At 39.5% G+C, this 13,425-nt stretch overlaps 2 protein-coding genes across 2 annotated transcripts; both read right to left on the bottom strand.

Moving 5' to 3' along the window:
* Positions 1–1,636: 1,636 nt before the first annotated feature.
* Positions 1,637–7,681, bottom strand: LOC116334439 (4-trimethylaminobutyraldehyde dehydrogenase). Its single transcript, XM_039606543.1, has 12 exons — positions 7,532–7,681; positions 7,186–7,344; positions 6,513–6,658; positions 6,074–6,203; positions 5,849–5,983; positions 5,133–5,329; positions 3,159–3,299; positions 2,874–3,062; positions 2,657–2,744; positions 2,432–2,573; positions 2,124–2,236; positions 1,637–2,040 (listed from the first exon to the last, which is right to left on the bottom strand). The coding sequence occupies exons 2-12, from the start codon at positions 7,325–7,327 to the stop codon at positions 1,946–1,948; spliced, it is 1,518 nt and encodes a 505-aa protein (XP_039462477.1). The 5' UTR covers positions 7,328–7,344; positions 7,532–7,681; the 3' UTR covers positions 1,637–1,945.
* Positions 7,682–8,656: 975 nt separating this feature from the next.
* Positions 8,657–11,938, bottom strand: tmco1 (transmembrane and coiled-coil domains 1). The gene is made up of 7 exons (XM_031757880.2): positions 11,727–11,938; positions 10,638–10,715; positions 10,495–10,554; positions 10,329–10,375; positions 9,902–9,969; positions 9,592–9,736; positions 8,657–9,147 (listed from the first exon to the last, which is right to left on the bottom strand). Exons 1-7 carry the CDS (start codon positions 11,794–11,796, stop codon positions 9,049–9,051), a joined length of 567 nt encoding a protein of 188 aa, XP_031613740.2. The 5' UTR covers positions 11,797–11,938; the 3' UTR covers positions 8,657–9,048.
* Positions 11,939–13,425: the final 1,487 nt, after the last annotated feature.

Below are 13,425 nucleotides of genomic sequence, written 5' to 3'. Positions count from 1 at the left end.
AAAAACATAAAATCAGAGTAGAAAAAAGTTCTATTTTTTACTGTAACAACCACAAACACTTTTAAAGAATCATTTTCATAATTTGAAATGCAAAAATAAATTGGAAATTTTGAAAACCTATGCACAAGTTTTGCAAACAGCAAAGTTATATGCAGCTTTTTCCCAAAAGTGCAGCCAAGGTGTTTTTTTTTTATAACCATTTCAAAGTATTTACAGAACAATCAGTTGTTCTGTATCAAATAAGATGCCACACAAATTTTTGGGGCAACTCCCCAAAAAAATTTCTGTCCACTATAAGACAGAGGAGCACATCACAAGCCTGATAGCTGCAGGCTTGACAGCAGGAGGTTTATCACTTGTCCTGTTTTCCACCTGGAGACAGTGTTTACACTGCAGTCTGGCTTTGGTGGCTTTTTGGCAGCAACTGTGACATTCATCAGTCGCCTAAAAGCTCTAACACACAAAACAAAACTATTGACTACACTACACACTAACTACACACTCCAAACACGCTTAACGTCACAAATCTCTCACATCTAAAAACTTGCTCTCTCTCTCTCACCGCTGTCACTCCTAAAACTTCACCCTTTTCCTAAAATGCCACATGTTGCCATATAACTTTTTGATTGGTTGACATGGTACATTTTGCCACCAATAGGAAAGGGTGGGGTTTTTTTTCCTTTTCTTATCTTTTCTTTCCTTTTGTTTTTGGTCACATTGAGTGTTTGTGAGCGCTGTCTTTAGAAAATGCAATTTTTACCATTTCTACCCGCAGTAAACATAACGATAGTATTCAGGAAAAAACATTGCGTATATTTTTTTTTATCATGACTCTGGTTTTACATGGCCTATCAACACAATTTAAAACTGTTATATGGTTAGATCCTTTGATCTTTCCAGTTGAGGCAAAGGGCTGCTCTTCCACAAGCCTGGTTCTGATGGAGGTCTCCTCCTGTTAAAAGGAAGCTCTTCGTCTCGCCCACAGGGGGATCGCTGATTGTTGGCATTTTCTGTCTAATATTGTAGTCTTCACTTTGCAATATAAAGCACCTTGAGGTGACTGTTGATGTGATTTCAGTACGGTGGCCCTGAGAAGCCAAACGGACTGCAACTTAAGAAAACACCAGCGATAAGAAAAATGCTGCAAAAGCACACAAAAAACAAAAGAAGTGGGAAAAACGACAACGGAAATAGGAAAAAACAGATTTCCAAAAGCAGGAGGGAAATGTTTCTGGGGAGACGATAACACGACAGACCAGTTGCAGGAACCAAAATATGCTAAGAATTGCACTGGGAGACACTTGGTTTTGTGAGGAAAGAAAAGAGAGGTAAGTGTGTTGGCCTAACTATTAGGCTAAAAATCCGACATCGGTATTATATGAATCATGAGATTAAAACACACTTAACTAGCATATTTTGGTTCCTGCAACTGGCTCGTCAGGTTATTGTCTCCCCAAAAACACTTCCCTTGTGCTTTTGGAAATCAGTTTTTTCCTATTTCCGTTGTGTTTTGTGTGCTTTTGCAGCGTTTTTCTGGTGCTGGTGTTTTCTTAAGTTACAGTCCATTTGGCCTCTCAGGGCCACCGTGGTATAGCATATTCTTACAGTTCAACTCACAAGCAACAAAGAAAAAGAATTTGCTTCTACAAGTTTATTTTGATACAAAGGAGCAGCTGTCCAAACAACAGTACAAAGAAGTCTTCCTATAATGCTGGTCCCAACACTTGTGTGTTTATTCAGAAAACCCCAACTTTTAAATCCAGGTATCCTTCACCTACTGATGTAATAATGAAGTACTGAATACTTGGGGGGGGAGATTGCTCGGCATCTATGCTTGTCTACATCATGTTCCACACACTCTGCATTAATTATGTGTCAGCCTAACACACTGAGAAGGGAGAAGTGAAGAGCTCTAGTCACAGTTCTGGCACAGCGGTGCAAAACTTTAGAAGAGGCTTTCGACGTCACCCATTTCCACCACTACAGTCTTCAGCTGGGAGTAGTACTCGATGGTCACCTGGCCGTTCTCTCTGCCAAAGCCTGCAGGGATCAGGAGAGAACTGGTTAATTTATTGAGGAAATGCAGCATTTACCCGGACCATGAAAAGCTGACAGCATCTTACCCGACATCTTGTATCCTCCAAATGGCACCTCTACAGGGCTGATGTTGTAATTGTTGATAAAGCAGGTCCCTGCCTCCAGGTTCTCAGCCACACGATGGGCTCGAGAAATGTCCCTGTAGGAGGAGCAAAAGAACCGACTTTTATACAGAGAAAAGCAGTCTGTATGCAACTTGAAATTGCTACTGTGCAATGAATTGGCCGCACTGTGGAGACCTTGAGCCACAGCCAACAGAATGCAATAAACTCATTATCTTAAAAAAGCAAGCCGTCAGCAGTTGCACCGCACTGCTGACTCGTGACAGACTGACCTGGTGAAGACCCCAGAGGCCAGTCCAAAGGTGGTGTTGTTGGCTCTCTGGATCACTTCTTCCTCCGTGTCAAAAGGCAAAACGGACATAACAGGGCCAAAAATCTCCTCCTTCACACAGGTCATGTCGTCTCTGCAGTTATCTGTGTCAAGAGACTTTGTGTGTTAAAAAACAAAGCTGAGTGTGCGTGTGCTGTACCACCATTAACCAAAGTGTTAGACGTACCAAGTACGCATGGCGACATGAAATACCCCCCTTTCAGTTTGGGGTCACTGGGGACAAAGGGATCTCCTCCACAAAGCACTCTGGCTCCCTAGTAAAAAGATACATAAATAATTACAAGAGCTACGTTAAAGAATACCCACAGTAATACAGATTCTTTGTGCTTAACTGAGAAACCACAAACTATTAAAGCTAATTCTCTCCCTCTAATGAAAAGCACCTCTTTCTTGGCCTGACTGACAAATCCCAGCACTTTCTCCAGGTGTGGTTTGCTGATCAGAGCTCCCATCCTGGTGCTCTCGAGCAGGGGGTCACCAACAGGGATGGCCTTGGTCCTCTTGACTACCTCCTCTAGGAACTGTGGCATGATCTCCCGCTGCACAAACACTCTGGTCCCATTGCAGCACACCTGCATATTTCAGCACAAAGTTAATACACCAAAACCTCCAAGAGTCTGTTTTTCACCAGGCTGCACCGTACACAAAAGTACATTGTACAGACTCACCTCTCCCTGTGTCAGGAAGTTCGCCATTAGTGCCCCCTTCACTGCATTCTCCAGTTCGCAGTCTTTGAAGATGATGAGAGGAGATTTCCCTCCCAGCTCCAGAGTCACCTGCTTCACACTCTTTGCAGACATTTCCATGACCTGAAAGTAAAGAGAGCAGCCATGGTCTGTGGGCTTGTATAACAAAGTCACCTTTAGCTTAAAATAAAGTAGCAGATCTTTAAGGCTGGTTAGGATGACCCTCCTCCAGCCTGCAGGAGAGCTCCAGAGTAGAACAAGGGCTACTGTTGTCACCTCCAGGTTGGTGTACTCGGAGTCTGTCCAATTCATACAACATCCTGAAAGATGAAAAGTGAAGCCAATGCAAAAGTGGTGGAACTCTGGTGATCACTTAAGGATGACGACTGATTTAGATTTCTGCAGAAAATCTTTGTAGAGCCAGCGGCATTAACGCTTGTTTCAGGTACATTATGTGTTAACTACAGTGTGTTTGCGTCCTGGTGTTTTATATGCAGTACCAGTTGACTGAAACAAAACTCTGGGACTCTTTTATCCTCCCGCGTCCCCACTGCCTCTCTGCAGTCAGTTTTCTCTTTAGGGGCAAACATATTTGTAACTGACATCGTTTCACTTCTTTGTACGTTCCGTCATGTCAGTTCCTATAACTTCAGTTCTCGTTCCAGGAATTTGCTGAAATTTGATGCTATGATTTTTTCTTTCTTACATGGAGATGATGACTGTTATTCTCTCATTGACAAGTTCAAAAATTGTAACTTGAAATGCACATGAGGAATCAACAGTTGTTGAACAGGCCAATCACAATAGCGGTATAGCTAGTAAAGCAGTATAGCAAGATAGTATAGCAAGATAACTCCTGACACCAATTGTATGCATGCATGTGGAATCTTATCACAAGTGGGCCTCAAGTTTTATTGCACCTTCACAGAAGGTTCATTGTAGACTTTAAGATCTCCAGACATCCTGCTCTTAGGGAGGTGATGGCCAAGCAGAAAACAAGGTCATAATTCTTTCCATGAGGGAGTGGATTTAAGGGTTTTGGCTGATGGTATAGCCCCCCCGTGAGATGAGCTGGACTGAAAGTATAGAGATATATGATATGCTATGGAATGTTCCTTGTTTAAGAGTGTCTGTGATGGGGTATATAACATTCAAGGGCGGCGGCCACAATTCAGAGATCATCCTAGTGTTTGACTGGAGTGGTTCTCTTCATACTGAAATATGTTATTAAGCTCACTTCAAATAATGCTCACCGAGGTGTTTGCAGGTTATTGTTAAAATTTCCATAACACTACATTTCTAGGGAGGTGCAGAACAGGTCGCACTGTAGGATTTTAGAGGGGTTTGTGGTTACAACATAGCTACGGTGTAGATTTCCCCACAGGAGTATAAATACCCAATAAGTGAGTCCAAAAGGGAGCCACCCTAAATTCCCATGTTTAAATGTCCAAGTCCACAGCACTAAATTCAGTGTACAGCCTGGTGGAAAAAAAATACATAAATAAATGAAATAAAATAAAATATGTAATAATAATACTAATTATTATCATTATTATTATTATTATCATCATCATCACATCATTATTATTATTATTATTGTTATTATCATTATTATGAGTACTACTACTGACTTCTATGGGCAGTTTCAGTTTTAGTAGATTGCTAACTTAGCATTCTACCTGCTTATCCAAATATTGCAACTTCTGTCTTCTGTCAAAACAAAAAACATCATAGCAGCAGACAAAATGCTAATGCTTAACGTGGAGACATCACAGTGCCTATGTGCATCTATCATACTCTCTATGTTCTAAGCTAAAATATTCTATATTAGTAAACATCACATTCCTTTATTGAACAGGTTAAAAAAAAAAAAGTTTACTTTGAAGGTCATCAGTGTATCTGGACATTCCAGTTACAGTCCATGTGTGGGAAACAATGCTGTACTGGTCTGTGTACCTTTTTGCCTGTAGGAACACTCCCCGTGAAAGAGACTTTAGCGACTTTTGGATGATGGCAGAGCAAGCTGCCGGTCTCTGCTCCACCTTGGACCACACAGAAAAGCCCGTCAGGTACCCCAGCCTCTTTGTAGATCTCAGCCAGTATGACAGCAGTCACCGGAGTCATTGGAGAGGGTTTAAATACCATGGCATTACCTGAAAAACACAACCACAATTAAATCCTGCAAAGCTATCTTTGTGAATGGTCACATGAGACAACAGGTGGATTGATAGGAACGTGTGGTAGAGTCCAGTATTAAACAGGCCAAAAGTAATTTATTAAAAGAACAACATGTTCATCAGTGATGTGACAGAGGCTCTGTGGCTCTGCTACATTATTTTTAGCAGGCTCTTCCCATTTTAAACTGCCAATCTTTTGCTTTTGTCTCTCTACACTCTTGTTTTTCTCCACTCTTTTTTTGTTTGTTTGTTTTAAATATGATATAAACCTGTTCTCTGTTAAGCTATTCAAGCTAAGCACATGCAAATTTTAACAAAAACAGACACACACAGACAAAGAGGGACATTTGTTGTTTTGTCTCCCCCCCCACATCTATGAAAAAGTATGTCTTCTCTAGTCTGTCTTGTTTCAGTCCCCTGCTCTCCTATATGTCGCAATCCTCTGCTGTACAGATTACTGACAGCAGATAATATACATGCTGTTATAAAACTCACCACATGCCAGAGCAGGAGCAGACTTCCATGATGCAATCTGGAAAGGGTAGTTCCATGCACCGATTCCCACGCACACACCAAGTGGCTCCCGTCTAGTGTAAGCAAATGCTCCTCCGGGGAGCTGGATGTGCTGGCCTGTACCAAAATGACAGCACAATGTTAAAAACAATACCAAACGGAGGTTTTTGCAACTTTTGACAAATACAGAAACATTCGTGCACCCACCCGCAAGTGTACCAGCCAGGCCGGCATAGTACTCAATGCTCTGCCAGGCAATGTCAATATCCACCAGAGCCTCAGTGATGGATTTCCCATTGTTGATCACTTCCAGCTTTGCAATTTTTTCCCTCCTTTCCTGTTTTTTAAAATATGCATAAAGGGAAAAAAAAGCATGGAACTATTTTAATTGACACTCTTTGGTAATTATGTGGAACAAGATGTCTTGTTTTAAGATTATGCAATGACAGAGAGACAATAGAGACACACAAAAGGTTAAATTTGTTCAAATGTAGGCCAGCAGAGAAGGGAGGGGTGCATTTTAATGAATAACTAATGTCTTATTGCAGGCTTCCAACAGTCAACTCCAATTTATATTGCGCAAACACTGAACTAGACAGTTTCCTGGACTGCTGGTGGTTATTACACAACAGCTTGACCGTCTCACCCGGATAATGCGAGCAGCCTCTAACATCACCCGAGCCCTCTCCATGCCTGCCATCTTGCTCCACTTCTGGTAGGCGGCATAGGCACTCTGTATGGCTTCGTCCACCTCCTCAGCCCCACAGGGCACCATCTGACACAGGACCCGGCCTGCAGAGACCAGAAGAACACCAGGTTAAAGAACTCTACACCATGCATTGTTTTTTTTTTCTATTGTTTTTTTTTTTGCATCAAATCTCTTTTTAAATTTTTAATAATTGACATTTCTAACCTGAATCAGTAAAAACACCCTCACTAACAATAGTGATCTTCTTTGTGCAACATTAAAATGTAAAACAGACCCTTGCATTGTTTAATCTTCAGATATTTTGATGCCTGCCTGTCATTACTGTGCATATTCATTTTATAAATAACCTGAAAGCATGAAATTCAGTCAACTTTATACTAATATCAAGTAAAGGAAAAAATAGCCTTTGTTTGTCTACTAGTCTGTACACAGTTAAGGCAAAATGTCTGTGTTACACTACTAAACAGAAGTCTGAGCAGAATCTGAGCGTTTCAAATATATGTCATTAAAACCGCAGGCCTTTAAACCACCATCACTTGTTTTCCCCAGAATACGTGTCCTTAGCAGGAGCATTAAGGCTAAAGCAGATTTTAAAGAGCAGTATATTCACCAGTTGCAGGCTCAAACACGGGCTCAGCGTTTTTCTCCTCCCTGGGTTTCACTCGTTTTCCACCCCAGAAGTTCAGAGGCTCCGTGACAACCACGGTCCCCGTCGAGGCTCCGGGCATCGAGTCGAGGGTTGACTGGGCCATTTCCAGATACAAAGTGCCTACAGGGAATCATGTAGCGAAGTTATAAAACAGATGTGCAACTTAGGACAAGTGATCTAAACTGGTCGCTCCCTTTGCTAACGTGAAGCTAGCACGGACATTAAGTTAGCTAAACTTGCACAAGAAAAGCAGCGCGTGCAGATTTTAAATATGAAAAGAAACAAGTAAAAGTAGCTGAAGTTTTACCGCTTACGCTCCCGCAGAAGGACTGGAAATAAATGAAGGCAAACGCTAGTCACCTATGAAGAGCACTTCACGGCCGTTTAGCAGCCAGAAGACCACGCCTCCTTCATGCTACCACCCGTACGGCTCAATTCTTCTGTTAGCATACACACTCCGAGCAAGAGGTCAAAACAACCGTTAAAATTTAGGAAGGACTGTTTTTAAAACAACATGATTTATTAGTTAATACTGGCAGTGTAACAGGTGCAAAGAATAAAATAACCAGCAGCAGAATCAAAGACATTATAAAAGAGAGATTTGTGTTAATCAGAGCCCTAAATGGAAATCTATGGAATAACCAGGCAAACGCTTTAACTTAGAGGGATTAAAAAGCTCTATATGAAAGTAGTGTTCAGACTATTTTTAAGTGTTTAAAATACTTTGAGAATTTCATTAATGTATTTATCTACTTGTTGGCAAATTTATGAAAGGAGCAAGAACTGATGTTTGATGTTTTTGCCGTTGCTTTAGTTTCTGGCCAGATTGTGGCATCTTGCTTGTTTCATACAACCATGAAATGTATCCACAGCATGTGTGGAGTTCACCTGTGCTAAACTGAATGCACTGATAATTTAATAAGGTGGACACCTGCTTATGCAATAACCTAGAGTTCACTTTTCGGGACCTCAGATTGTATGCAAAACATGGCTGTGGCTTCTGATTGGTGCTTTAAACTTGCACGTTTTCTTAAAGCCAGCAGGAAGTGACTCCTGTAGATACATAAAGAAGCCAGATGTCTGGAGATCTTCAAGGGGGGGGGGCATCATCCTACTCAATGTACTTCAATAAACACTTTTCTTGATGATTTAATGGGCCCAATTGAAAATTAAAATTACTTGACAATAATTGGTAAGATTTTAGATGGAAAGGATCGTTTTTGTGCCACATCCCACAATTTTTAGCTTTTAATCACTGACAATTAAATAAAAAGATCCGTGCTTAATTTAGTTCAGTAGCATCAGCATACTCTTGTTTGTTTTCCCTTAAAAATATCTTGTTCACTCAAATGAGTTTCACTCCATAGCTTCCCTTTAAATTAGATGTTAGTACAAAGGGACAAAAAAACAACAACAACAACAACAAAAGACATGCCTGAAATATAATCATAAAACTTTATTAATATGCATGACACAACAGTATACAATGACATACAATAATACTGAAACTGGATCAGATGTTACTGTGTCAATCGTTAATTTAAAATCTCCAAACACTCCATGAATTGTGCTAAATGCTCAGCTGACATTTGTAACCTTTGATAATCAACAGAATGAACTATAATTTTCCTATAATTTCTAACCAAAACAGTTGTAATGTTTAATGTTAAATAAACAACAAAATGAATAAGAAATCAAACAGAAAGTAGTGGTACTGTAGCTGCAACGGGTAAGACTTTTAACCTCAGCGGGGGCAGTTCTGTCTGTGCGCTGGTGGGGGCGCTATGACTGCAGGCAGCAGTGCAGGAACATCTGGGCTGCTGATTACGAAAACTTAGCTGCTTGTGGAGGAGGTCCTAAAAAGCCTCCGGCCTGTTTGGTTGCAGCTCTGGAGGGTGCAAGGCCGAGCATCTTCTGAATGTTCTACAGGAAAAAAACAAAACAAAAAAACCCAGCAGAAACTCTTAAACAAATACCCAAACCAGCACAGAATATACATTTGATAACACTTAGTATACACGATATTAACCCTGATATATTGCTGTATATTATTCTACACATACAGTTTCCTGCTAACACCACTAACCAAAGGAATAGTTGGATGTGTATTCAACAAACAATACAGAATTTGTCCTAAGGGTGGCAGTAGAGAACACAGCATGTTACTTAAATTAACTCAACTGTGCTTCGTCTCCCTGTGGAAACCAGATAATATCCTCTTGAGGTGTTTATGCTGAATCTGAGTAACAGTAAGCTATTTAGTCCTTGTACAGCTGCAGTGAAAGCTCTGTTCATATTGCCATCAATAAGTCAGACTTGTTCCTGGTGAGTATGTCCACTGATATACAGTAAAAGTATAGACGTTACCTGTCTGATGGACATGGTGCAGAGGATATAGAGGAAAATAAAGGAGCAGTCGGTGTAATCCTCGCCCAGCAGGTTGCGGTGTGACAGTCCCTGGATATACGACAGTGGCACAAATGGCAATTTGGCCACAACTCTTCCATCGAAACTGAACGTAACATAAAAAGCCAAAAAGGGAACTTGTTTAAAACAATGAACTGGACAAGTTACACTTTCTTATATTTTGCCTGATGTTTTTTTTTGTTTTTTTTTAATGAAAAGAGAAAGCTTTTTAAGAAAATGTGAAACAATATTTTACCCTGCAGTAACTTACATGGAGTTAAACATGCCCATGAGAGCTGTGAAGCAGAAACCAATGGCGAACATGGATTTCATCCGCACCTACAAAATAAACACTCAGGATTTAAACACATACATTTAACTATAAACATTTAAATTAAAATATGTAAGGTTTGACTGGAATGATCAGCGGGCAAAATTTTGACCCGAGTCTCAACTGATTTAAGGATCTGTTACTTACTAAATTAAAACAAACAATTAAAAAAAATAAAATGCTACAGTTGTTGAAATGAAAACAAAATGGTGATTCTGAAGGGGTCATGTGGGAACTTTTTTCAGATTCAGTTAGTTTTAAATGGAATGACCTCACTAAACTACAATTTAACTACGATAACTAGACAACCTCAGTATCAGACATTAAGACTGGGCTGCATATTAACTGGAAACAAAACATCTCTCACCATAGACAGGTCTCTGTTGTTGTTCTTCAGCTTCTCCTCTTGCCTTTCTGCAATGCAATCATACACAAAACACTGTCATCAAGAGGAGAAGGACTGAGCATAAAAGCAGTCCACTGAGGTCTTTCTGTTATAACACAGAACACCGGTTTGTTTACAGGGTTCTTACCAATCTTCTTCTTTTGTTGGCGTCCAGCAGATTCAGTTATGGTTTCCTTTTTCTTCTCAACTAGTATCAGAGAGGACAAAATTAATCTTTTAACAATCTGAAGAAAAATAGCAAGTTAACAAGAAAACACTTGAGTCACTTACGTTTTTTGCTTTGCTTTTCCACTTCAGCCTTTAGCCTCTTGTACTTCTCAGTCCGATACACTAAAACCCAGGTAATGCCTGAGGAGAAAATACGATTGTTTAAATAAAAAACAAACAAAAAAAAAAACATTGAAAACTGCCACTGAAGTTTCCAACAGATCAATATGTGAAGTTTTTGCACATTTCTGAAACCTTTTCCTGAATCAGAAGAAATCTCTGCAGCCACAGTATCCAATAAGCTTTGCATCCTCTTCTGTCACACCAACCCTCTGCATTCCTCCTTCACGCTATCCATGGACCTCCTCTACGGTCCACACAACTCACTGATGATCAGTTCTCTTCTTAAACTAGCTTTACAAACTCTTTCCCATAGATTAATGGCATGTCTCATCAACTATCTCTCTGCAGTTATTACAGCTCTCCACATCACTCTTGTTCTTGAAAACTGGTAGCAGTACACGTCTTCTCTATTCCTCAGGCATCCTCTCACTTTTTAAGATTGTGTTAAACAATGTAGTTAAAAAGTCCACTGCCCTCTCTCCCTTCTAGACATCTCCATACTGCCACAAGTATGTCTTCTGGACTAGCCATCTTTAAATGCTTTATTCTCTTCATCACTCACTCTAATATGCTGACAAAATACAACAAAAAGACTTCTACTTCTACCTCTACTTATACTCTGGAATGTAAATCATATACAAATGTGGTTAAATAATGTCTTACTTCCGTATCTAAACTAAACATTAAAAATTAAATTGTAACAAATGTTTGTTTTTTGGTTTTTTTTTTTCAAATTGTTGATGTAGATAGCGAGGAAGTCAATATTCTTCCCGTGGAAAGCGTCTCAAATGTAACTCCAGGCTTTTATTGCGAAATTTTAACCGGAAGACAAAAACGTTAAGCTGTATTCAGTCATTAACAAAGTACAGGTCAACAAAAGCAACAAAAATTGCGAATTAATAAATATTAATAACATTGAAGGCGTTTCTCTACCATATAATCCAGAGTAATGTAAAATTCTGAGCTATAACAGTGTTTTCTGGAGCACGGTAAAACGCCTGCTCGACCTGTCAGACGGATTTGGCTCACCTTCGGCTAACAACGCTGTACAAATGGAGATGAAGACGATCAAAATGGTGTCTGCGAACATGGTACTCATGGTGTCAAAGTCCCGTTTTCCCGGCCGTAGAGAGGAAAAGTATTTACTTTATATCAGAAGATAAACCCTGACCGCCTTCCGCTGAGCTGAGTTTCAGCTTCATACAGCCCTGTCAGCGTTACTGCAGAGGTCAGACCATGAAAAAGCACTTCCGGTTCATCCGACCGAGCCAAAAAAAAAAAAAAAAATGCATATACATACACAAAAATATGTAACAATGCAGAGAGATTTTTCTTAACCATTTTACAAATAGTGGACACTTCAGGACATTCCCATACCACGTGGTCAAAATTGTACTTAAGGGGCAGTCTTGGAGTTTTTTCCATAAAGATGCCTTTCCATGTTGCCATATTTTTTCAGAATTGTCCAAATTTCTTTATACTTACCTAAAATACTAAATGTAACATTCCACCTTCCTCCATCCTGTAGCCAACTTTTTGATTTTTTGCATCTGAATCCTGTTTGCTAATATCACACTACCCAAAAGTTTAAAAACTGTTCATCCATCCATTTTCTACACCCTGGTAAGATTGCCAATCAATCACAAGACAAACACAAAAAGAGAAACAATCACTCACACTCACATTCTCACCTACAGTCAGTTTTGAATCACTAATTAATCTAGCCAATGTGCATGGTTTTAAAGCAGGAATTTCAACTCATTGTTATAACGGGTCACAAGCTCACTTTGATCTTAAGAGGGCCAGACTAGTGAAACTCCCCTTTCTGTCAGTGAAAATAAGTTTAAATAAACATTTAATATCTTAATACTAAACAAGAACTATCTTAATATAAGAAAAAGAAGAGTAATTGCAACAGTGCAACTTAGTTTTTCCACATACTAAAGAAATGCTGCTCTCATTAATGAAAGAAAGACTATTTTGGCTTAAATTGCCAGAAATAAAAGTATGAAATTACAGAAAAACAATCCTGGTAGCTCATCAGCTAAAAAAGAAGTCTCTGTTAATTCACTTTTTTGCGGACCCAGTGTAAAAACATATGTTTCTATAGTCAAAAGTGGAACCTTTCTGTTATTTAATTCTTTATCTATTACTTTGGTGTACTATGTATACCAAGGGGGAGTTCCTTATCAGTAGGAAAAGCTGCAAAACGTATTAACATTCATTTAAATGTCCAAAAATTAATTACTTCCTTCACATTTTCTAAAGACATCCATCCAGTGGGCCAGATTTGAGTCTTTTCTAAGCTAATTCTGGCCCCAAGGCCTTATGTTTGACATCCCTGTTTTAAAGTGTGGACGGATGCTTATTTAATGGTGTATTTAATTAATTCATTATGGCAGTCCTGGCGTTCCATACTTCATGGGAAGAAGATGGATCGTTTGGAATAAAACACAGGAACTTCTTGCTGTGAGACAAGAGAACTAACCACCATACACCACGCTACACTAAACAGTTTATGTTTCATCAAAATTATTGTGGATTTTTTTTTTTTTTTGTGCTGATTAATCCACGTGTACTTAGAGTACTAGTCAGCTTACTGACATCTGTTTCACTCAAATAAAAACAGTCATTGTTTTTAATAATGTTAAAGTGCTGCACAAGTAAAATTTATAAAAGAAAAGAGAAAAAAAGGAACCCGCAACTACCTGTCAGCGATTTCATCAGC

Source organism: Oreochromis aureus, linkage group 23, assembly GCF_013358895.1.
Source record: "Oreochromis aureus strain Israel breed Guangdong linkage group 23, ZZ_aureus, whole genome shotgun sequence".
NCBI classification, from domain to species: Eukaryota; Metazoa; Chordata; class Actinopteri; order Cichliformes; family Cichlidae; genus Oreochromis; species Oreochromis aureus.
This window is presented reverse-complemented; position numbering and strand designations above follow the sequence as displayed.